The following is a 25013-nucleotide window of genomic DNA, read 5'->3' on the forward strand; positions in this document are numbered from 1 at the left end:
ATTCCTTTCACTATAGTAGTTTTTATAGTCAGGCTCTTTTTTGTTGTTTGCTTATTTTCCCAGCCTATTTCTTGACTTTTAAAGTTGAGTTCTGCTTCCAGGGCAGAGGTGGCAGTCTCAAGCTTCAGGTTTTTTGTGCTGCTGCTGTCAGAGTTAGTTCTGGGAGTTTGAAGTTTTTGGTGCTTTCAGATCAGTAGGATTCAAGAGGAGGTGTGGTCATTGCTCTCTGGCATGTGTTCTGGTCTTTACCTTGCTCCTTTGTAGCTGCAAGTGTCTGAACTCCTCTTTGCCCTGAAACTGTGACTAGGGCCCTTGCTGGTATTCCTTTCTGTGTTAGAACTGAAACCAAAGCCCCTACTTTCTTGTAAACAATAATAAGCACTCTTCTCTCTGGAACTGTGACCAGCACCCCTACTCCCCTGTGACCACAAGTGCTAGTCCTCTTCACTCTAGAATTGTATATGGGCAATGCAACTGGATCCTTCAATCAATGCCAGCAAAGAGTTCCCTGCAATGTCTTTCTGATCAGTTGTCCAACCCAATCTCCTTGCCATTTCTAGGCTGGGAACTCCTGAAGGTTCTGCTGCTTTCTCCCCTTCCAGATGTTGCTGCTGCGTGTGCTGTGCTCTGGGTTGGCTCCCACTCTGATCTCTACTGTCGACCTTCTAAGTTGTCTTGGGCTAGAAAGATGTCTAACCCCAACCTTTTGTTGGTTTTGCCACTCCAGAATTCAATTTGAGGAATTATTTTAAAGTTGTTTGGAGGGGAATATTGGGAGAATTCAGCTGAGTCGCTGCCTGTGCTGCCATCTAGAAATTACTTTTGAAAGGAAAACAAAGATCTGAGTTTAGGTCCCAAATCTGACATTTTCTTACACTGAGGGATACACTTGAAGTTTACATAGTCCTGGTCCTTATCAAGCATACAGACTGGTTAGAGAAATGCATAAACTCCACAAATGTAGGATGGTGTCAAGTATAAAAATTAATACAGAAAAATCACTAAACTTGACATCAGCTTTTAAACCTTATGCCTCTTTTCATGCAGATCCAAATCCTCATTTTGCACACTTTCTTGCTTTTACATTTTTTCCTCTTGTATCTTCCCCCAGATACTTTAACAAAGTGTAAACCTGGATTTAAGTTATTCAGGTTACCTAAGGCCAAGAGACAATATTTGCAAAAGAATAGCAGCTTCAAAATTCCAACATAAATATGCACAAACCTATCCAGTAGCACCCCACCTCCAAAAATTCTGAAGTTGAGGCCTTTTTAAAAGACACTAGTTATTGAACAATGATTTGAGGCCCAAATCACTACAAAGTCTCCTCAATGAAATCTATAATGATTTGAAAGAAATAAGTATGATCATTCAGTGAAAAAATGAAAATATAATGCTCAAAATCTAAAGTGCAGTTAGTAAATAAAGCAGTATATCAGGCTAATTTATCTATGTATCTATATGGAGAAGGACCAGACTTTTTTATTTCACTGGCCTAAGGAACTTACTCTCTACTAAAGTTAACACCTCTGTGGAAACCTACTGATCTTACTAAAGCACTGTGGGTAAGTGGTGGGGTTGTGTACTAATCCAATCATTCTGGAGAGTGAATTGGAAGTATGCATCATTCCTTTCATCATTTCTTATGGCTCAATAACATATAAAATAGTATTTTATTACAGTCCTACACCACAATTTGTACAACCATGGATACTGATAGCCACCACTTTAGTTTTATTCATTTGATTATACATCAATTCTTTTTAGTGGTGACAAAGAACTAGAAACCAAAGTGGTTTATGCAACGTTGTAAAGACAAATAACTAAGAAAGACTTAAGAACTCTAATCATCACAATAACCACCCACAATTCCAGAAGACTGATGGAGTATGCTACCCATCTCTTGACAAAAAGGTTATGGACTCAGAATATACAATTACATACATTTTTTGGACACGGATAATTGAGAAGCATGTTTTGCTTGACTCTAAATACTCTTCATAAGAGTTGTTTTATTTTTCTTTTTTCCACTGGGAAGCTGATCGAAAATAGTTGTGTTCACTGAACAAGTTAAAATCTTTCTTAAAATGCTCGACATATTAGTATATACTTGGCTGAAGTTACTGTTACAATTCTTTTTTTAATTGAATCTCTAGGTTTATTGAAGTAAATTATTATTTCATCTGCAAAAACCAATACTTCTTTCCTCTTTATCCATACTTATCCTTTCAATTTCTTTTTTCCTTGCCCTACTGCTATAGTTAGCACATCTGTGCTCTTATTAGAAAGACCTCTCGTTCATCTCCCTTACATCCTTGGTTTGGACAGATACTATGAACCATATTAAGGTAAAGTCCATCTATTCCTATTGCTTTCTAGAGTTTTTAATAGATGTGAATTATATTTTGTTAAGATTTTTTCTATGCCTGTTGACAGAACTGTTATTTTTTGCTATAAAGTCTATTTTGTTTATAGTTTTCTTAATATTGAACCAACCCAAAATTCCTGATATAATTTCAACCTGGCACTGATAGTCTTTTCAACATGTTTCTATAGCTTCTACGCTAGTATTTTATTTAATATTTCTGCATCAATATTCATTATGGATGTAGGTCTCTATTTTTTTTCCTCTGCTTTGTGTCTCAGGTGTAGGAATCAAGACTATTTCTATCATGGTAGAATTTGGTAGGATATTTTCTTTTTCTATTTTTGGAAATCACTTACACAATATTGAAAATAAATGCTCTTCACAGGTAAATCAATCTGCTCTTAGGATTTGTTTTTTTTTCTCTTTGGCAAAAGTATTTATAACTCAATTTCCTTTTCAGAGGCTATATTATTTCTTTATTTTTTTGTTCTGCTAAACTAGGTACTTTGCATTTTTGCAAATACTCATACATTTGATTTATCTGTTACTGGTGTAGGTAATTAGGCAAAATAGTTTCATAATTTCCTTTGTTTCCTCATTTATTATGTATTCTTTTTCATTTTTGATATTAGAAATTTTTTTCTCCTCCTTTTAGTAGGACAAATTAACAGTTTATTCTACTGTTTTTTTCTCAAAACAAAACTCCTAGAAGATTAGGTATAAATTCTCTTTGATTTTCATAATTTTTTCAGTGGCACTCTTGAATTATTCAAAGAACTCTCCAGAATATGGATTAAGTGGATCCTTTTATAATAAGGGTGGTTAACATAAGGGTCCTTAAACTTCTTTTAAAAAATATTTCCATGACCATATTTCAATATAATTGCTTTCCTTTGCAATCCTATGTATTTCATTTTATGCACTCAAGAACATTATTCTTTGAGTGGTCCATAGGTTTCATCAGACAGCCAAAGGTGTCCATGAAACAAAAAGGATAAAGAACCTCTGCTCTCTATATATTTATAGAATGACACAAACAAGAGTTCACATAAAATGAAAAGTTATGAAAGGACTGCAGTCTGTACAGGTATGTAAAGAGTAGCTACACTGATGGCGCTCCAAGATCCTTTTAGCATATATAAACTCTTGCTTAAACTTTATGTTTAAAGTCGATTAAAAATTTTTTCTCCCCTAAGTAAAACAGTTAGTCTTTAAGATAGTTGACTGGTCAGTTCACCTCTAAAGTATCAAAGGTTGGCTAGTATTGTAGAGGACCTCAGTACTACTTAATTAAGTGTTTAACTGTCCATCCATCCCATGTCTCCCCCCCACTCCACTCACACACATCAGCAAGCATTTATTAAGCACTTACATATATCAGGCACTATGCTAAGTGCTGGAAATACAAATACAAGCAGAAAGAAAGACAGTCCCTGACCTGAAGGTCAATACATTCTAATAAGGGAAGACAACACATAAAAGAAAACTAAAAAGCTAGGGGCCAGGTCAGGGGAGCCTGCAGTCTCGAGCCCGCATTTGGTCTTCTAGGTCCTTGGATGTGGCCTTTTGTCTAGGTCCAAGTTTTACAGAACAAATCTTTTTACTAAAAAGATTTGTTCTGTGAAGTTTGGATTCACTCAAAGGGCTGCACTTGAGGACCTGGAGGGCTACATGTGGCCCTGAGGACAGGTTCCCCACCCTTGGGTCAGGGGGTTGCCAGACCACAGGAGCATAGCACAGAGTCAAGAGTCAAACTCAGAGAGAAACAAGACAAAGGCTGACCTGGACACTTTTCTTTAAATGGAGGTTATGGGAAGAACCAGTCAATCAGTGGAAGGGGCTCCAGGAGCAGAGTGAACTTCCAGGGTGAGAATTTATATATTTATATAGCATAGTAGAGGAAGTAAGAAGGGGAATTCAAAGTAGTGCTATAAACATTTTACCCAGTGCTATCTAGCCTGGGCAGAGGGTGGGTGAAGCACCAGAAAGAACCTCTGCCTTAGGGAATTTGTATTGCTATATACTTGGGGGAAAAAGGGGGGAGGGAAGAAAACAGTGGTCTGTGGTTTTTGCAGAATACGTCACCTACAAAGATAAGAAAAGAGAAGCTAATTTGTGGAGGGAAAGCACTCAATCAGCAAAAGCTTCGCAAAGGAGTTTTACCTGAGCACTCTTTAAAGAAAGATAAGCATTCTAGAAAGTAGAGATGAAGAGGGGTGCATTCCAGGCAAGGAGGTCATTTCTGCAAATGTGCAGAGACAGGACAAAAGCTGTAAAGTGAACACTGGGGAGAGTAAATTAAAGGAAAATGCCCTATGTATAGCAAACTGAAAGTCAGTTCTTTCTCATTTTGTAAATTCTTCATTTTGGGAAGTGACACAAGGGTTGTTAAGTAAAACAAGCATTAATTAAATGCATACTATGTGCCAGGATTCTTGTAGAAGGTGGGACTTCAGTGGAGACAAAGGAAGACAGGGAAGGTGGGAAATGGAAATGAAGAAAGAAAGAATTCCAGGCATGGAGGACAGTGAATACAAATGCAAGGAAATTAAGCGTTCGGTTTGAGAAACAGCAGGGAGGCCACGGACACTGGTTCAGAGTAATGGCAAGGGAATAATGTATAAGAAAAATGGAAAGCTAGGAAGGGTCCAGGTTATGAAGGGCTTTACAAGTCACACAGAGAATTATGTATTTGATCCTAAGGGCAATGGGGAGTGACAAGGATTTACTGAATCAGGGGGTGTAACATGGTTAGTTAGTCTTGCTCCTCCCTCCCCAAAGTAATCTTTGACAGTTTACTGGAGGATGGACAGGAATGTCAGTCAACTAACAGTCAATAAACATTTATTGAGAACCTACCATGTGCCAGACGTGCTAAGTAAGTACCAGGGGGTTAAAGAAAAAAGGTAAAAGACAGTCCCTGCTCTGCAGGCACTCACAGTATAATGGGGTAGATAACATGAAAAAAAAAAACCATGTGCAAACAAGTTAAATGTAGGATAAATTGAAGATAATCAACAGAAAGAAAACACTAAAATTAAGGAGAATCAAGAAAGGCTTCTTGCAGAAAGTGGTACTTTAGAAGAAAGTCAGGGAAGCTCAGATGTTGAGTTGAGGAGTTAGAGAGCTCCAAGTACAGGCAACGGCGGTGAAAACTACCAGGAGTCTGAAGATGGACTGTCTTGTTTAAGGCACAGCAAAGGGGCCAGTGTCACCTGATGGAACTGTACAAGGTGAGGTAGGAAGTGAGGGGGGAGAGGTAAGGTATAAAAGAACTGATGCAGTGAGACCAACCAGCTAGCTATTTTAATAGTCCAGGAATGAGGTGGTACCCTTACTGCACGAGGGCAGTAAGGACACGAAGACAAAAAGTGTTCCATAGCAGAGAAGACAGAATTGATTGGACTTAGCAACAAGTTTGATATGGGGGGAGGAGGATGTAAGAGTGAGGAGTCAAGGACTATACCTTTGTTAAATTAGGTCATCAATTCCAAACTACTCTATAGCTTCAGTACTGGAAAGAATGTAAGATCCACAGAGATGTTCATTACCTACAAAGTCCATGTTATAAGTAAACAACTTTCTTATCTTCCCCTATACTCCCTAACTTGCTTATCCCCCAAAGTTGGGTCTAAACAGTAAGCACACAGAAAGAACACCATACTAGGCATCAGGAGACCTGGGTTTGTTTCTAAGTTCCACTACTTACTAACTGGGTGGCGACTCAGATTCATTACAAAAATAGATGTACTAAAAGGACTATTTTCCTCGAAGGAGTTTTGGGGGTAAGTGTACTATAAAAAAAGTTATAAAAATGAGACAATATCATATGAGACCAATCATGGACAGAAAACTTTATTCAATAATATCTATAATATTCATTAGTTTATTAGAAAACTTCATTTTAATTTTTTATGATGACCTTGATAATCAAGAAACATGAATATCATTATAGAAAGAGAACTGTATACTATGAAATCTCTATTACACATGGCTTGTTTTTAAGTGTATATTAATTTTAATTGCAATTTGATCACTGACTGCTTTTCTGTTACCTCTTCTGAACTTTCTACTTATTCTCTTTTGTGTAAGTAAACTTTTTAAATGAAGTTGGTTTTTTTTTTATCTAGCCTTATCAAGTTAAAAATCCAAATATAAGAAACATTAGGAAAGTCACACCCCAAAACATTACTGAACTGTGCACACCAAGTAATCGCACTACTGGTCTGTGCACCAAAAATCGACTGAAGAAAAAGAACCTACATATACAAAAATATTTATAGCAGCTTTTTTTTGTGGTGGAAAGAACTAGAAAATAAGGAAGTAACCATCAATTGGGGAATGGCTGAACAAATTATGGTATAAAAATGTAAAGGAATATTATTTGTCATTAGAAATGATGGAAAGGGCAGTTTCAGAAAAACCCTGGAACTTATATGAAGTGAGTGTCAATTTCACCTTTGCAACATCTCTTGAATACACTTCCTTCTCTCCTCTGACACTGCCACTACTTCTGGTATAGGGATCTTATCACATCACAACTGGACCACATAATAGCCTGTGGTGAATCTGTGTGCCTCAAGCTTCGCCCCAATTCAGTCCAAACTCCATTCACAGGTGCCAAAGTAATCTTCCTAAAGTGGTGAGGGTCTGACCATGTCATCTGCCTATTCAATAAACTTCAGTGACTCCCTATACTTCCAGGATCTAAAACAAAACCTTGTTTGGTATTCATAAAAAATCTTTATAATCTGCACATGAAGAAAGGTAGCCTGCAATAAAGCATTTGCATTGCTGTTCATACAACTGCCCAAATTCTAATACAGTCTTAGAATTATAGATTTAAAGCTAGAAGAAACCTTGGGAGCCATCAAGTCTAAATCCTCATTTTACTTATGAGTAAACCTGAGGTACACAGAGGTTAAGTGATTTGTCTAGCACCACACAGGTGTCAAGTGTCTGGAGCAGGGTCATTTCAAGTCCAGTGCCCTATTCTCTACCACATAAGAAGTAGGCTTCAATAACCAGGAAAAAATCCATTCCCAATATGATAGCTCACATAAGCAAAAGACAAGGGAGAATAGGACAATATCAGGGAATAGCATGGAGGAAAGGAGAGGCTGGAAAGGTATATGAGGTGAGAGTTAGGTGTCCAAGTGGACAGAGTGCCCAGCCTAGAGTCAGGAAGACTCATCTTCTTAAATTCAAATCTGGTATCACACATTTACTAGCTGTGTGACCCTGGGCAAGTTACTTCACCCTGTTTGCCTCAGTTTTCCTCATCTGTAAAATCAACTGAAGAACGAAACGGCAAACCCCAAATAGAGCCATAAAGAGCTGGACATGACTGAGAAACGACTGAACAACATAAAAAGAGGTTAGGTGACATTTTCTACAATTAGTTCTAGGGGCTTTCAAAACTCCTATTTTTTTCCCCAATAAACACAAGTATATGTTTAAAACCTCACACAAGCAGTTCTACCTATCAATATTCACAAGATGTTAGTCCTTTTACATCTTTAACATTAGATCCTTACTGGCATCTGGAAAAACCGTAATTTACAAAATATAACCTAATGTATCTATCCAGTGCCTCACATGTGCAGATCACTGCACTAACTGCTAGTGATAAATACTTAAATACACAAATGCTTCTGTGATTTCATTTATTTGAATGTTACATCTGATGATACAGACTGAAAACCATCAAGGCCGCTGTTTGTCACTGGTCACCCAGTTTGTCACCCAGAAGGCTAGAGGATGGGAACATAAAGACAAAAATTAAAAGATTCTCGCCCTTAAGGAACTTATGTGGGAAAAGGAAGAAAAGAGGATAAGGAGAAATTTTTGCATTTCAAGAATAATATTTTTTAAAATCACACTACTTCTACAATGATTTACCTTCCAAGGTGCTTACACAATGACTTGAAAGGTTAGAGCTGGAAGAGAACATCTGGATTTAAAAGGTAAAAGGAACCTAAAGGATTAATCCTACTCTCTCAAGTACTTCACAGTTGAAAAAACTGAGACCCAAAGTTATCAACAGTACCTTTAATGATATGTCTGAGGAATCTCTAGGAAAATATTTTCATTCACTTAAGATGCTTCTGCAACCCTCACCACCCCCTACCACTGGAAACCTTTCCCACACTCATTCAATTCAATGTATACAATAACAGGTGCAAAATGAAGGTCGGCCAATTTTCTTAAACAACAGCCATAGGTTGATTCCCAATCCTGGTCAAACATTCTGAAAACTTATCATGGAACAGATAAAGGTGGCTACACAGAAAACAATGCAGCACAAACTCTACGGACAAAGTAGAGCACTTAGAACTAAGAATCCAAGCTTCTAGCAAGCAGTAAGAGCTGATAAGAACTTAGAAAAGGGGAATAAATCTACTTATCCAATTTTCCAGGAGGAAAATCACTAAGCAAGCTCACAGTTATTTTCCAAATCATCTTCTCTAATGTTCAGATGTAGCATCTTAGGGAAAAAAAAGTTGAGTCAGTAAATGAAAACGCGGTAAAAATTACCAACTCTCCTTCCCCTTACATCCCTGAGGAGCTGTTGATTTTTACAGCTGTTCTAAGAATTCAAGAATAAACTATAATTGCTTTTATCCTCACTTTAGGTCAAAATTTAAGGCTTATTTTTCCAAACAGATCAATTGCCCCTTTAACTCCCAAGCCCAAGACTGCTTTGAACATAATACCTTCTAGTAGTCTAGAAACTTTTATCTATTAAATGAGTTTCCACAACACCAGTTTCAGATATGCATTAGTTACAACTTGCTTTCAAGTACCATACACTGATATACAGTATAGCTGAATACCTCTCCTAAGGCACACTGGCCTAAGAAAGAAAATGAAACTCTTGTACTCAATTTGGAAAATTCACATTCTTTTATTTTTATTTATTTAAAAACAGAAGACAGCTTGTGCCAGTCAAGTCAACCACTACCACTATTTCAACCAGCAATTCTCAAACAGAAGAGAAAAAAAGCAGTGCCTTCTAGGCAACAAGTCCTGCTTCCAACCCAGATCCTGGGGGAAGAAACAACTCCTGTAAAGGGACCAAGCATTCCCACTAATTGCCATCGTCCTGCAAAGAAGCCCAAGAGCCCAGGAAGGGGCAATGTCCTCCCTCCACCTCTCATCACTGAGTGTGCTTCCAGCGAAGTCCTAGGAAGCAATCTCCATTTGGATAGGGCCTGACAACTGCTTCTGTGGGTGCTTCATTTATAAAGTTCTTGCCACCGAAGTCCCTGATATTGTTCAAATGGTTCAACATCAGAAACTGATAAGCCATATTTATCAGTGGAACGACATCCAAAATGATGCATTACAATCAGTTTTGTCAATGCAACCTAAGAATAGGTCTTTCTACTTGGCTTGTAGTTGAAACCTTCTACATCTGTGGTCTTCCCCAGTAGAATTTGAACTCTTTAAGAGCAGGGACTGTCTCACTTTTCTACCTGTATCCTAAGCATTTAGCACAGAGCTGTACACAGTTATGTTTAATTTTTTCATTCACTTATTCTTTTCAATTAATTCACTTTCCAAACAGCTTCCACACAGTTGCTATGAGAATTTTTTTAAAGCATTGGTTTGACTATATTTCACTTCCCTGCTCCATAACCTTCAGTATTCTCTATTATATCTAGTATAAAATAACAACTCCTCAACTGCATTTTAAATTCTCCACAGTTTGACTCCAAAATATATGATGGAGTGGAAAACTTGCTGGATCCGGAGTCAGATGACCTAGGGTCAAATCCAATTCACCAGGCTGAGGACACAAAGACAAAAACCAATTCCACAACTTGAGGAGCTAACATTCTATTGGGGGAAAGCATATGAATTTGTACAAGTAAACACAAAATTTACACATAAAGCAAATACTACATAATTTGGAAAGATGGAGAGCAATAACAACTTGGGAGGATGATGAAAGGCCTCCTGGTAGGAGATGGCACTCGAACTAAATCTAAAATGAACTAAGGGTTCCAAAAGGCAAAAGTTAAGGAGAAAAGGTATTCTGGGCAGGGGAGGGTAACCTGTGCACCAGGAGAGAGGCAGGAGGTAGAATGTCCTATACCAGGAACAACAAGTAGAGTAGATGAGGTAGACTATGAAAATCAGTTTAGAAAAGATACACTAAAATACCCTAAAGAAAGAGCAAGTATATGTACAAAAATATTTGTAATAACTCTTTTTAGGGTAGGCTAAAACTGGAAACTAAAGGAATGTCCACTTACTGGGGAATGGCTACACAAATTGTGGTATGTGGGATGTAATTGAATGCTACTACGCCATAACAAATGGTGAAATGGACAACTTCAGTTTCAGAGACCATTAGAAAGAAGACCTTTATGAACTGATGTAGAATAAAGTGAACAGAATCAGGAAAAAAAATTTATGTAAAATTATAGGGAAAAACTAATTTGAACAACTTCAGAACTCTGACCAACACAATAATAAATTATGAATCCAAAAGACCCTACGTGAATGACACCTCCTTATAGAGAGTGATGAATTTAAAATGCAGAACCACATACATTTGCAGACATTGCTAAACAGGAGTTTGTTTTGCTGGATTATGTAGATATATATTGAGAGAATACTTTTTTGGTTTTTAATTTGCTTAATAGTGGGAGGAGAGTGAAAGGAATAGGCTATTAAAAAAAAATACTTATTACTTGAAAAAATTTTTAAGATAGAATTTTTAAAAACAGGTTAGAGCCAGACTGGGAAGAGCTTTAAATACCAAGTTAAATTTTTTTATTTTTGGCCCTAGAAGTAATTTGTTGTTCTTCAGTTGTTTCTCAGTCATGTCCAATTTTTTGGTGACCCCATATGGGACTTCCTTGGCAGAGATACTGGAGTGGTTTGCCATTTCCTTCTCCAGCTCATTTTACAGATGAGAAAAACTGAAACAAACAGGGTTCAATGACTTGCCCATGATCTCACAGCTAGTAAGTGTTTGAATCAAGATTTGAACTCAGTACAATAAGTCTTCCTGACTCCAGGCCCCTCTAGGGGCCTAAAAGTTTTGAACACAAGAGTGACATAATCAGACTTGTGTTTTAGGAATATCGATTTGGTAGCTAAATGGAAGATGAATTAAACAAAGGAGAGAATCCAATTAAAATGCTATTGCATAAAGGTTTGCTATCCAAACTATATATAGATAACTAACATACAGGGTGTCCCAAAACTCTCAATGCAATTTTAAGTTTAATTTCACAAGTATAAATATTACAAACTTACAAAATAGAAGTGACAAGTTATTTAATGTTTTTAAATAGTGATATTTCTTTTAAAATTCAACTTAAGCACCATCTTGTGATAGACATAACTTCATAATAAACTTTCAACTCAGTGCATGAAAAGATTGCATTTGTAATCCTAGCCTTAAAATCAAATCAAAGAACATGGTTTTGATGCATACATGACAATTCTATCATGATCCCATCAAAAAAGTGTAATGTAGACAGAACAAGTGACAGAGGTGCTCAAGCAAAGGGACTTGCTCCACTAACCCACCAGTGTTATCCAGAAATTGTCCCCCACATACAACGTGTAATGACAGTGTCCCGTCTTGTTAAAATTAAAATTTCATCAGTCAAAATTCACAAAACAGTGTAAAAAAAAGGAAATTTTCAAATGATGCTTTCAGTAAATCTGTAGCATTTATATTTCTGAAGTTATTAAAGCTTAAAACTGCACTAAGACTTTTGAGATACTCTGTATAAGACCAAAAGCCAATCTTCAATTGTTGAATGGTAAAAGGATATGAGCAAATAGTTCTCTAAAGATCAGTAAACTAGAAGTAATCATAAAAAAAATAATGTTCCAAATCACTAATGATAAAATAAATGCAGAAGGTCTTAACTCACTCCCACAAAATTAGCAAAGATGACAAAAGATTGAAAAAGTCAACATTAGAAAGACTGTGGGAAGATATGGACACTAGCAAATTGCTGGCAGAGCAGAATCAGTACAATCATTAATACAATGACTGGAAAATTATTTGGAAGTATGTAAATAAAATTACTACACCCTTTGACTTATACAAATGATATAAAATCAAGTAGAGCCAAGAAAGCAATGTGGTCAAAGACCACAACAATTTAAAAACATCACAAAACTGAAAGTAAATTACTGAAAGCAAAATTACCAAGAATGAGATTGGCCCCCCAAAAAGATGAAGAACTCCTTCCCTCCACTCTTATGAAGAGGCAAGAGGTTCACAGATGAGAAACATGGCATATTTTTTTAATATATTAACCCATTTTTACCGATCTTTTTCTTTTAGGCAACATAAATAAAAGATATCAATAAAAATGTTTTTAAAAAGAAACTACTGCAATAGTCCGGATAAATGTTGACAAGAGTTTGAACTAAGATGGTGGAGGAGTAACACAAATAATGTGGAAATAAAATCAACAAGATTTGTCAAATGATTATATATGGAGGACATGGAAGTCAAAAATGACTCTAAAGCTGCAAACCTTATTCCTAGGGTAATGTTGGTGCACTCAACAGAAATAGGGAACTTAACACTGAATCTGGAGTCAGCAGACCCACGTTTCAATAATGACTTCTGAACTTACTATTTATGTGACCTTATACATGTCACTTCAAGTCTTCTGAGATTTCCTCATCTGCAAAATGAATGAACTCTAAATAAATGAAACAACGCTTCTCCTAGCTGATCTCATTATTATTTCCCTTCATACTTCCAGGCACATTAGCCTAGAAACTACTGATTGGACTCCCATCTTGGTACATTCACACAGGTTCCTGTATCTGAAAGGCTCTTCTTCCTCACCTCCTCCGTAAAACTTTCCCTGGTTCTCAGAGTTGTTGGTGATCTTTATCTTTGCTCATTCCAAGCAGAACATCAGCTCCATGTAATTAAGGACGGCTGTATTTTGTCCCTGTTATTTCCAACATCTAGCAGGATGCCTTGCCCAAGGCAGACAATGTTTACGGAATTAATTCAGAGTCCACACTTCTGGATTTCTCATCCTGCCCCAGTGACAGAATCAAAATCTATATCCTTTTAAGTGACAATATTTTTGTCTCTTCAATCTGTATTAAGCGTTATTATTTATATTTTGGAGGCAACTAGATGACACAGTGGATAAAGCACTGAGACTGGAGACAGGAAGACCTGAGTTCAAATGTGACCTCAGACTAGCTGTGTAATCCTGAACAAGTCACTTAACCCCTATGTACCTCAGTTTCTTCATCTGTAAAATGAGCTGGAAAAGGAAACAGCAAACCACTCCAGTATCTTTGTCAAGAAAACCCTAAATGGGGTCACAAAGAATAGAACATGACTGAACAACAACAAATTTATGTTTAAGTTATAGTTGTCTACATTTTAAATTTTGTTCACAAGTTCTACGCCCAGGAAACACAGGGGAATTAGAACACAAGATATTTCCTACTTACTTACTGAGTAAGTAGGTAGAATGATCAGACACACACTTTAGGAATAGAATATCCCTTTGGTAGCTTTGTGGAAGACTTATTGCAACTGGAGAAAGTCTTAGTTTATACTTGGAAGGCAATTATGGCTTAGTAGAGACCTGTGGGCAAGTGATTCAACTTCCCTGGACCTCAGTTTCCTCATCTATAAAGTTAGAGACACAAACTACAGCAGTACTGTCCAACTCTAGAAAGGGATCCCTGCAGGCTACATTAATTTAAAAAATCATAAACTAACACCTCTGTTGTATGTTTACTTTGTCAAACAGTCATCAATTATATTTTAAACTGAGTTGGGACTCCAGTTTGATACCTCTGGACTAAACAGTTTCTAAAGTGGCCCCCTCCCCCACCGCTTTCCAGTTCTAGATCTATAATTCTAGTCTTAGTCCTTTGAACATATTTTATCAGCGCCCTATGGAGATTACATTATCTTCCAAAGGCTGGCAAAGTACCCCAAACATCTTTGGCGTCCCTTAACATATTAGCATTCAGTTCTATGTGGTCTCAAATACTTCTTAAATCCATGTTTTCAGCCTCTACTATTCTCTTGGGTTGAGTCATTCCAAATATATGTTCCATGTACTACCTCCTTTCACTGGTCTTAAAATTACATTTCCCCAAGTTCTTTTTTAGCCAGAGATTCAATTCAATTTTTTATAGTCTGAGATTCAATTCAATGCTAATTCATCGTTAGGCACTCATTTTGCATAGACCTCCACTAAAACTCTATTCCCATGTGGCTCTCAAACCCTGTGCCAGCATAGGGCACTTGTGTACAATCTCAAACAGGTCGCTACTAAGCCCTAATTGCCTTCCAAGTATAAACTAAGAGTTTCTCCAGTTGCAATAAATCTTCCACAAAGCTACCAAAGGGATATTCTATTGCTAAAGTGTGTCTGATCATTTTACCTACTTACTCAATAAAACCCCAGTGGTTTGCTATACCCTTATAATCAAACATAAACATCACAACCCAACACTTCCCTGCCTTTCCAGTCTTTTTAGACATTACTCACTCTCTTTTCCTCATCTGTCTTTGTTCATATAGAGAATCACACCCTTCTTGCAGGTGGTCTATTTAAAGGAACATAAATTTTGATTGCTAAAACTCTGCAAGATATATTGGAGTTTACAAGCTATATTTCTTTTTTAAGGACCAAGCCTTAAACTCAAATCACTCTGGCTCTTATTAAATGGCCAATAGGTCCCAGACCAAGCCTCAGTTGGTCAGTCGTTGTTTGGGTCCTGATGGCTCAGATTGGTTTTTCTTCTTTATTTTTTAAACTAGGTAAAAGAAGCCCTTCTTTGCCTCATTTCTTACCTAGACTGAACAGTCATTACCTCAGTCAGACTGGGACCTGGGAAAGATCTTAACTTTAAAAAGGCCAAAGTCTCCCACTGCATCCAGAGCCATCTCCAGTAGTCATTATCTATATCTTGCCGCTGGACCCAGATGGCTCCAGAAAAGAGAGTGAGGCTAGTAACTCTGCACAACCCTCACTTAAATCCAACTTACTTGCAAGTCATGACATCAATTCCTTACATCATGATCCTCTTTGAGAACCAAGGGCAAACCACAGAAATCATTCCCCACCATGCAATCTCTTATCCAGCCATATTGGCCTACTTGCCGTTTCCTACCCATGATTCTCCATCTCCTTTGCCTATAATTTTGTACTGACTGTATTCTATGCTGGCAATGGTATCCCTCCTAATTTCTGTCTCTTGGAAACCCTGCCCTACTTCAACCTTCAGAGCAACATGAAACCTTCATGAAGCCCTTCCTGACTCCCCTGGGTGCTACGGTAGTCTGTCCACAAACTACCTCTGCTATTTTGGATATAGTCTGCACAAACTACATATTTTCTGCGTATATATGTGTATATATAACATGTATGTGTGTGTATGTCTCTCTCTCCCCTCAGAGACAGAACTGTTCGATCATTATCTTTGTATACCCAACACTTAGGCCCAGAGACTGACACACAGTAGACCTTGCTTAATGCATATCTGTTTACTGATTAGTTTGAAAACTCTTCTCTGAAAGTTGGTCACCAGGTATTAATCTGGGGGATCATAATCAATGATGTAATAAACTGTTTAAGTAAGTTAAATTGAATAAGCAACCAAATCAGGGATTTTGGAATTTTTTGATATATTGGTGAGTTTTGATGATTTTTTTTTCCTCTTACTCTTTTTCTTTAAAAAATATTCTTTTGTTACATGGGATGGCTCCCTAGGAGGGATTAGGAGGAAAGAGACTGGGAAAAATTTAGGCAATGTAAAAACATAAGAAATAAATATTTTAAAAGTTGAAATATAAGATGTACTACAGAATCATAATTAGTAGGATATATGATTAATATTTTCTTATTCCATATTCAAAAATTTATGACCCAGTCCAAGTCATGAATAGCCCTAAAGCATAGTGTAATAGAGAGTGTTACAATGGAATTAGGAGACCTAGGCTTGAATCTTGACTCAGATACATTAACTGTGTGACCAGAAACAAGTCCCTTCCCCCTCAGATCCTCAGTTTTGTCATCTGTAATATGGGGATAATATTTGTAATAACTATCTTGAAGAATTATTGAGAAAATAATTTTTCAAATCAACATGCCATATAAATTTATTCTTACACATAATAATTTAAGAGAAAAAAAGCATTTAATAGATGCCAAAAATTAAATTTGAATCTACCATATTTTCCTAAAGGAGCAAATAATAAAGGTAATTCTATTACTTATACTACCTATAAAATTAAGTTGGTGCAGTTGTAACTCAGAAAGATGTTTTTAAAGATTTTACACCAATGTACTAAAGAGTTTTGAGGAACAGAAAGGCAATATTTAGTGTTTATAAACAATCTCAACAAGGTCTAGTGATAAAGTACTGTAGTAGAAGTCAGAAGATCTGGGTTTGAGTCCTAGCCCTACTATTTACCAGGAAGCCATTTCTCTTCTCTGAGACTCAATATCCTCATCTGTGAAAAGGGATAATGTAACTTACAGGATTGAAGGGAAAGCTCCAAAAAATAGTCATGATAATGCTAAAGAACAATATGCACATATTAAATGCGTGATATGGACAAGGCACTATTCTGGGCTCTGGGGCTAAAAAGGAAAAAAAATGCTGACCAAGTCTACTATAAATTCAATGGTATCTAACCTTATCAGGGCCTTTGCACTACTTGGCAACTTTTCTATTCATTTCAATTCAACAAACATTTATTTATAAAATTTTTTGTGTGAAGGGTACAAGGATAGTCCCTGCCCCCAATGAGTTATAAGGCATAAGAGTGGAGGAGAGAAAACTAGAGTAACACCAGTAAATACAAGGTGATGTGAGCAGGTGGAGACCATTAACCACTGGGAAGAAGCAGCAAAGACTGTGGCATCTGAGCTGAAACTTGAAGGAAGACAAGGTTTCTGAGCAGCCAAGCTGGGGAATGAATATTAAACAGCAACGAGGAAGGAGAAGGAATTTTAAGTTGCCATTTCTAGCCATTTCTAGTATGGCTAGAAAGCAGTGTGTGTAACAGGAAGTAGTGGGAAAAGAAGCTAAAAAGATGGTTTATAACCATACTGACACTGTTCTCTCCAAGGTTTGCAAAGATCTTTTAACTGCCTTTTCTCCGGGACGGTTAATACTGCCCACTGCCTCCACCAAGATCTACAAGGCCCTCCCCCCACCTTCCCTTAGCTATCTCCTGGTTCTTCTCATCTGCAACCACTCCTCTAGTCCACTGTCCTCCACTAGCTGCCAAGTATGAATGTTCCCCTTTCAGCACTATACTCTCTCCTATAGCAATTGCATCCTTCTCAAGGTTTCATTACCTTTAAATGGACAAATTCTCAAAACCATATATCCTTCCTGATGCTCCTGAACTCACATTTCCAACTGCCGAATGGCCATTTCTACCTCGATGTTCAATCAACACCTCAAAACTCAACATATCTAAAACTACTCATTTTCCCACTCCAAAAACCTATTCCTTGTCCCAACTTCTCTATTTTTACTGATAACACCACCATTCTCCTATACCCTCATGCAAAAGTTCAAAATCATCTTTTAATTCTTCATATGTTTTGCTCTCTATTCAGTTACCATGTCTACTTCCACAACCTTCTATCAGTCTCCTCTACTCTCCTCTCTAATCCCACCACTGTTTCACATCCTCTCACATGGGCTATTTTAATAGTCTCCTAACTGTTCTCCCTTCTCCAATATATTCTTCACATATGTGCCAAGATAATCTTTCTAGTACTCAGATTCGACCATAACACTTAAAAAACTTAAATGACTCTCCCTTTGCTAGAGCAGAGGTTAGCTAACTAATGCTAGTTCTTGTATTCTTTATTTAAAAATGCATTCTTACTTCACAGATACAAAAACAGGGACGATTAAGATTTAGCCTAGGGGCCATAGTTTACACACCTAGAGAACTCTCTAGTTTGGAATTGAAGGCCCTCTGCAGCAATTAGGCTCCAATGGACCCCACTCTACTCTTCTTCAGAACTTTATGTTGCAGACAAATTTCTTATCATTTGTTCCCTAGCTTCTCGTCCTCCCCAGCACCTGATCATGAGGCTGTCTCTTCTCAAGCCTCTCCAAACAATCCTTTACCATATTTCTACCTGAAAGTCTTCTTTTCCTTCAAGATTCAACTTAAGTGTAACCAAATGGACCAAGAAGTTCCCACCTTTGTCTTTATCACATTCTACCTTGCATCATACTTAGTTCTGTATATGACTGTACTAATCCACAAAAGGGCCACAGGAAGAGATAAGCAAAACATTCCACGATTCAAGAGAAGGTCATGGATTATAAGGTGAAGGAGGTAAATTATCTCAGACCCATCTGATAGGTTTCCCATTTCTGATGTCACAGATAGGGAGACATTGGGAATTGACAGAATGAAATATAGAGGTTTCTAGGTATGGGAGATTCAGGCATGTGGGATAAGAGAACGGAACTAGTGGCTATGATAACCTAGGCGCACCAAAAAGAAGTTTTCCAACTATCATAATGGTTTATCCCCTTTTCCCCTCCTCCCCTACTAGATTATAAACTCCTTGAATAAGGTTCTTGTTATCTATCTCTGTACCGCCACTGACTAGCACTGAGTAGATGCTTAATGTTTGTTGAGTTCAACATAAAAACATAAACTATCAAAACTACTGCGGATGGAAACCTAGCGGTAGTACGAAGAGCACTAGCACTAGACTGGGAGTAAGAAGACTTGGTTATGAGTCCCAGCTGTCATTTCCCTTTTCCAAGCTTCATTTCTCTCTTCTAAAAGAAGAGAACAATACTACCTCTCAGAGGTGTGAAGAAAACATTTTTTAATTATAAAGTGCTATATAAAAGTGAGCTACAGTGATTATTATTATAGAATATAGCTTTATTTGTTTAAATAATTTCAGATGCCTTTGAAAAGCAATTCAAAACTCAGATTCAGCCAACTAAAATTTTTTAAATGAAATATGCCTGGTGCTACAGTCCAGAACAAGGAAATACTTTTCCCAATACCAATAATCTTTTTCAATACAGAATTATTAGCAGAAGCAGCAAAGTGACTCCCCAAAGTTACAGACTTGTGAATATTAGGTCAATTGTCTGATATTAATTTTCAACCAAAAGGTAAATTTAGGCACTAAACTATAATTGTACACCTACAAAGTTAAGAAATACATGACACAATTTTTTTATTACATCTCTTAGAAGGTTTAATTTTAGTTTTGTCTCCGACAATGTCCCATTTTTTTCCACAAGCATCCTGTGTCAGTTACCCAAAATGTTTAACATTTAACTGGGAAAGGCAAAGCCAATCAAAGCTGGTCAATCTAATACCCATGTAAATAACCCCTGTTCACATCTGATCCTAGATCAGGAGTTCTTAACCTTTTCTTCCGCCATGGATGCCTTTGGTGACCCGGTAAAACCTGTAAGTCCATTCTTCGTACCAATGCTTTTAAAAGCATAACATAAAAATACACAGTATTAAAAAGGAAATAAATTAAATTGAGAAAAGTTATCAAAATTTTTTTGGTTTTTTATTTTTTACAAAGTTCACAGACCCCAGCTTAAGAATCCCTATCTCATGTAAATTTGACACAAAATACAATTTTGCATGCCAAGCTCTCAAATTGAGGTGCTACTCTTCAATCAAGTTCAAGAAACATCACAAAATCTCAGAATTAGAAATATCAGAAGTTTAAATTTGCTTTTCTATAACTTCTACTCAATACACCTAGATCATTATGTGCCCTCTACATCTAAAGAATTGTAGATACAAAGATGGAAGAGAAAAAAAGAAGTCTAGGACCACAAGAAGTTTAAAAGCTAAGAAGGGAATAAAATATGAATAGAGGCATGAAAAATGTGATAAGGCAGAGAATACTTCAGCTGTGAAGAATCAAGGAAGAGGGTGAGGGGGTCACTAGCTGAGCCAAATCTTTAAGGATTTCGACAGAAATAAAAAAGGAAAAACATTCCATACGTGGAAGTGGGAGTTTGGAGCAACATGATTACAAAAGGGACATGAGTAGCTCAAATTAGGTAGACTGCAAAGTGGTTGAAGTAAAGTAGTGAGAAAGTACAAAATAACCTGAAGACAAACAATGACCTAATTCATCTCCATATGGAGTTCAATACCAAACTCTTACTACAAAAAAAAAAAAATGCTGGATGATCCATAGAATTAAAAATAATTTTCTAATTTAATCAGTAATCTAGGAATTAAACTCATTATCACACTATAAAGTTACCTGTAGTAACTGATTCAAGGAGAAACAGGTAGGTACACCAAAAAAAATCTGATGTTATAATTTACCTAACATTTAATTTTGGATCTCAGTAGAAAAAAAAAGTATAAAGAAAACAAGAAGACATAGCTGGAACATGAGAAATGCTGTGCCTATGTGAAAAAAAACTGTCCTTGCCTGAATTAATTTGACTCAAGGGTTTCAACAGTGAATTGTATATCTTGTCAGCTCTACCTCTGCCACATGTCTTGCATGTGGGTCTTGCATCCAGGTACAAACCTCTCTACTGGCCTATTCCCCAAACCAAAATTTCCCTGCTTTTCTACAATCTATTGTCCACATAGGTGCTAAGATAATCCTCCTAAAGCAGAAATCTGACCAGGACACTTCCTCAGCTAAAGAATCTTCAGTAGTTCCATGCCTCTAAAATAAAATACAAACAATTCCACTTGACATTAAAACTCTTGAAGATTTGGTCCTATCCTGCAGGAACATTACAACATTAATTCCCTTCAGGAATTCTACCTTTTAATCATAATGCCCCACTTTCTTTTCCCTAAACTCAGTATTTCATTTCCAGCTCCACACCTTTGCATAGGCTGTGCCTATCCCTGGAATGCACTACTTCCTCTCCCCTCCATTCTTGTAGAATTCTGAGCTTCCTAGCAGGCTCTCCTTCCTCCATTAACCATTTCATGACCCCTCACTCAGATGTTAATGCTGAGTTCCTCTTTGAATTAAGGTGTGAACTTATCTGCGTACATGTTTTATATCCCCATTAGAAAGCAAGCTTCTAGAGAGCAGAAACTGTTTTTCCTTTTCTTTTTATCACCAGGATCAAACAGCAATTTGCTTGTTGAACTAATAGCTTTATGATCACTGAGAACTCATCTGCTTTTTTCTATCCATCTCTTCTACTGTCTATTTCTTCACTCTGTCCCCTGGGGCATGGAATTCATGTGAGGTTTTCTCCACACCTATGGACAATCAGATTTCTTTTTGATTCTACCAATATTACTTACTCAACTGGCATTAAGGTTTAGAGTTAACAGTTCTCGGTAATGAAAGAGGTATCTTCTGGTATAGTTGAAAATAAGCCAGCCATGATGACTTAATATGTCCACTGTCAAGTTTAAATTCAATTTGCTTTGAACTACATTAAAGTGGAGATGCATTAAAAAGACGGGGGGAGATGGGGATTTTCCGCGATTTCTTTTGCCAATTCTGCAGCAGAACAATTACAAATATGCAAAAAAAATTCTTCAAAAACTACTAACTTTATCATACCTGGTTTTTGAAGCCCAGTGTTCTCTGCTGCTGAAAGAATTACTTTGGCAAATGTTTACCTAAATGGATTAAATGTGTCAGAATCTTTATACCTGATAACAGTTTAATCTTCCATTCAATTTTTTTGTCAGAATTGTACGAGCAAATGTACTTCAATTAAAGTCCTCCAGAAGTCTAGACAACATATTACTAATGTCCCAGCTTACCTGAAAGGAGGAACAAAAAATCCCCCTGTTCAGTTAAGTCACAATATGTGTTACTTGCCCAAATATAAGGAGATTTTGACTTTGGCCCATGGAATATCGACTATATGAACTATCACTTCCTGGTCTTTAAGCAAATGCAGTACCTTGTTTCAAACCTTAGGAGATCACCATCAACAACTGCTACCCATTTTCCTATTGCCCAACACATTAAAGCCACAAGAATATGTTCTTTCAGTAGGTATGTACAAGTGAAAAATCCCTCAAGAACATGATATGTAGAGGCCATATCCCCACAAGGGGATCCTGGGCTAACACACTGGCTTTGCACCATGAAAAGCCTGAGTAGGCCAAGCTCTAGGGTGCTTCTGAGTCAGAAGGTCCAGAACAAATCCTGAGCCCCCTCCCCCAAATCTGACCCTGTTAGTACTGGAGGCCAGGCTTTTATTCGGACAGACAGACGATGGAAATAAGAGCAGGGAGTGAAAAATGAAGGGAATGGAGCTCCCACCCCAAACTGACCACTACTGGCTCCTGAGGACAGTCAGGAATGCCCAAACTACACCCCCTCCCCAAGACCCCGGCCAAGAAATAACGAGGGCCAGGCAGACCCTGCAGCCCTGCCACAGCTCCGAGGGGAGAGCCCTCAAGGGCCTTCCTCCCAGCAGAGGGGCTTGGGCAGCCCAGGAAGGGCTCCCGGGGAGGCCGAAGGCAGTCAGGACAACCGCCTCAGGGGTCAGCAGAAGGGCTCCAGAAAGCATTTCGAGGGCGGCCCGAGACACCAGTTGCTCCGCAGCCTCCTCCCATCCCTCGGTGGCTGAGACAGGTTTTCCTGTGCCCCCCGGAAGAGAAGAGGACGCCGAGAAGAGAGGAGGGAGAGCTGGGTGCCCGAGCCATGCCTCCCCTTCCCCAAACCCTCCTAGGAGAGATCACTCAGCCCAAAACCCCAGCGCAGGCCTCACGGCCCAAACGCGAAGCCGCGGTCTCGCGTACACCGCGTCGCCGAGCTCCCCCTCACCGCCTTCGGATGGCACCACTCCGGCGGCGGCCCCGGGCTGGGGTCCGGGCGGTCAAGACCGGGTCTGTGCGGGCCGGGGGTGGCCAAAGGAGCCGAGGCTCCGGCGGGACGCAAGAAGCCAGGCGGTGCAGTGCCCGGGGCTACGGGGCCGGGGGAGAAGGGGAGAGGGGCCCATGCGGCTGCTGCCCCGCCGCCCGCCGCCCGCGCTCCGACCCTCGCCGCCCCCTCCCCGCCGCCCCCTCCCCGCTGCGGGGCGCGCAGAGCGGCGCGGCCCCCCGGGACACTTACGTTGCTCTGGGGGTCGATGGCCTGCAGCAGCCGGTCCCTGATCTGCTGCGGGGAGGCCGGAGCCGCTGTCATTGCCTGTGCGAGGCGGGGGGGGCGGCCGGGCCGGCGGGCTGGCGGGCGGGCAGGCTGAAGGGGGACCGGGGACCGGGCGGGGGGTCACTCACTCGCCGGCCTCCGGGAGCGGAGCCGCATGTTCCCCGCGGGGGGACGGGGGGGAGCCGGAGCCACCGCCGCCGCCTGAGCTGCCCGAGCCGCCGCCGCCGCCTGAGGAGCCGCCACCGCCAGGAAGGAGCCTCCTCCACAGCCGCCGCCGCCGCTGCCTCGAGAACCAAACTCCAGTGAGCAGCCCCCGCGCCAAGCACTCTGGGTAACCCGCGCCGCACGCAGCGCCGGCGCCACGCTGAGGAGATTGGGAGGTGGGGGGGGAGACGAAGGAAGGGAGGGAGGGCAGGGAAGGGAGGGGAGAGAGGAGAGCAAGGGCAGTGGGAAGCGTGCGCGCCCCCTATTCCCCGGACACGCGCAGGGCGGTGCTGGGCCGCCAGTCCCGGAAGAAGCCTCCCTCTCCCTCGCTCTCCCCCCGACCCTGCCCCGCGCTGTTCCGGGCCTCGGAAGAAGGCCTACGCATGCGCAAATGTAAACCCCAAAATTCCCCACCACTACCACCCCGCCTCCCCGGCCCCCACGTCCCCTCTGTCTTGCCGTCCGAGACCGAGTGGGACGGACGTTGAAAGGCGGTTGGATCTGGGAGGAGGCCGTTGGTTGTGGGCCTGAAGAGGGGCGGGGCAACAGCTGGGAAAGGGGTAGAGTCCTTCAGCCGGTGAGGTAACGGGGGGGAGGGGAGAGGAGTGCGGAAGAGGATAAGAGGGCGGACCCGCCCCACTGAAGGGGGGCTGCCCGGGCCCGAGGCGCCTCGGCTGGCCCCAGAAGGCGTCCTTCCCGCTTCTCATGCCCCGCCCACTGCAGGCCCCTGGGCGCATGTGCGGCCGAAGCCGAGGGGCCGGCGGGCGCGGAGGAACGGCGGCGGCGGGAGCGAGAGGGAGAAGGAAGGAAGCCAGCCAGCTACGTCGGGAGGCCGGCTCTGCCCCTCTGGAAGCCGCCAGCACCGGGAAGCTGAGGTCCTCAGTCCGCCCGCTCCCTCGGCCGACCCGCGGAAGCGCAGACTCCCCGAGAGATGCCCATCCCCCCCCTCGGCCGCCACCTTGTCTTGTGAGCGGCAGCCAGCGTGCCCCCCCGCCGGGCCCCTGGTCTGGCCCCTGGCAGGCCCGCCCTCCCACGACTCCCGGGTGGGCGCTGGGCGCTGGGCGGCGGACTCTTGATCGCGCCGGGCGGCGTTCGCCGCTGGCCCGGGCCTACCTTCGCAGATCGGACTGCCCTCTTCGGGGTCCAGCCAGGCCGGGCTGTGCCACTGACTGTGCCTGAAGAGCGCTTCCTCCCCAGGGCTCTGGTGGAGAGCCGCCTCCGCCCTGAAGCCTTCGGTGATCTGGGAGCTGCAAGGGTCGGGCCCTGCCCCGGGTACTGCCCTGACCCCGTCTGCTTGTGCTGTGCTTATTTCAGTGCGTCTGTTTTTCATCTCAGTG

The 25013-nt window shown here is 40.4% G+C and overlaps 1 protein-coding gene across 1 annotated transcript in view; it reads right to left on the minus strand.

Annotated features, from left to right (window-relative positions):
- The window catches only part of MED26 (mediator complex subunit 26), a 111299-nt gene extending 87734 nt beyond the window's left edge, over nt 1-23565 (minus strand). Inside the window, exon 1 of the mRNA XM_072601261.1 lies at nt 23437-23565. Within this exon, the coding sequence (XP_072457362.1) occupies nt 23437-23508 (72 nt within the window). The 5' untranslated portion in view covers nt 23509-23565. The remainder of the gene's footprint in view (nt 1-23436) is intronic.
- Nucleotides 23566-25013: the final 1448 nt, after the last annotated feature.

The sequence above is a fragment of the Notamacropus eugenii genome, chromosome 4 (assembly GCF_028372415.1).
Source record: "Notamacropus eugenii isolate mMacEug1 chromosome 4, mMacEug1.pri_v2, whole genome shotgun sequence".
Lineage (NCBI taxonomy): Eukaryota > Metazoa > Chordata > Mammalia > Diprotodontia > Macropodidae > Notamacropus > Notamacropus eugenii.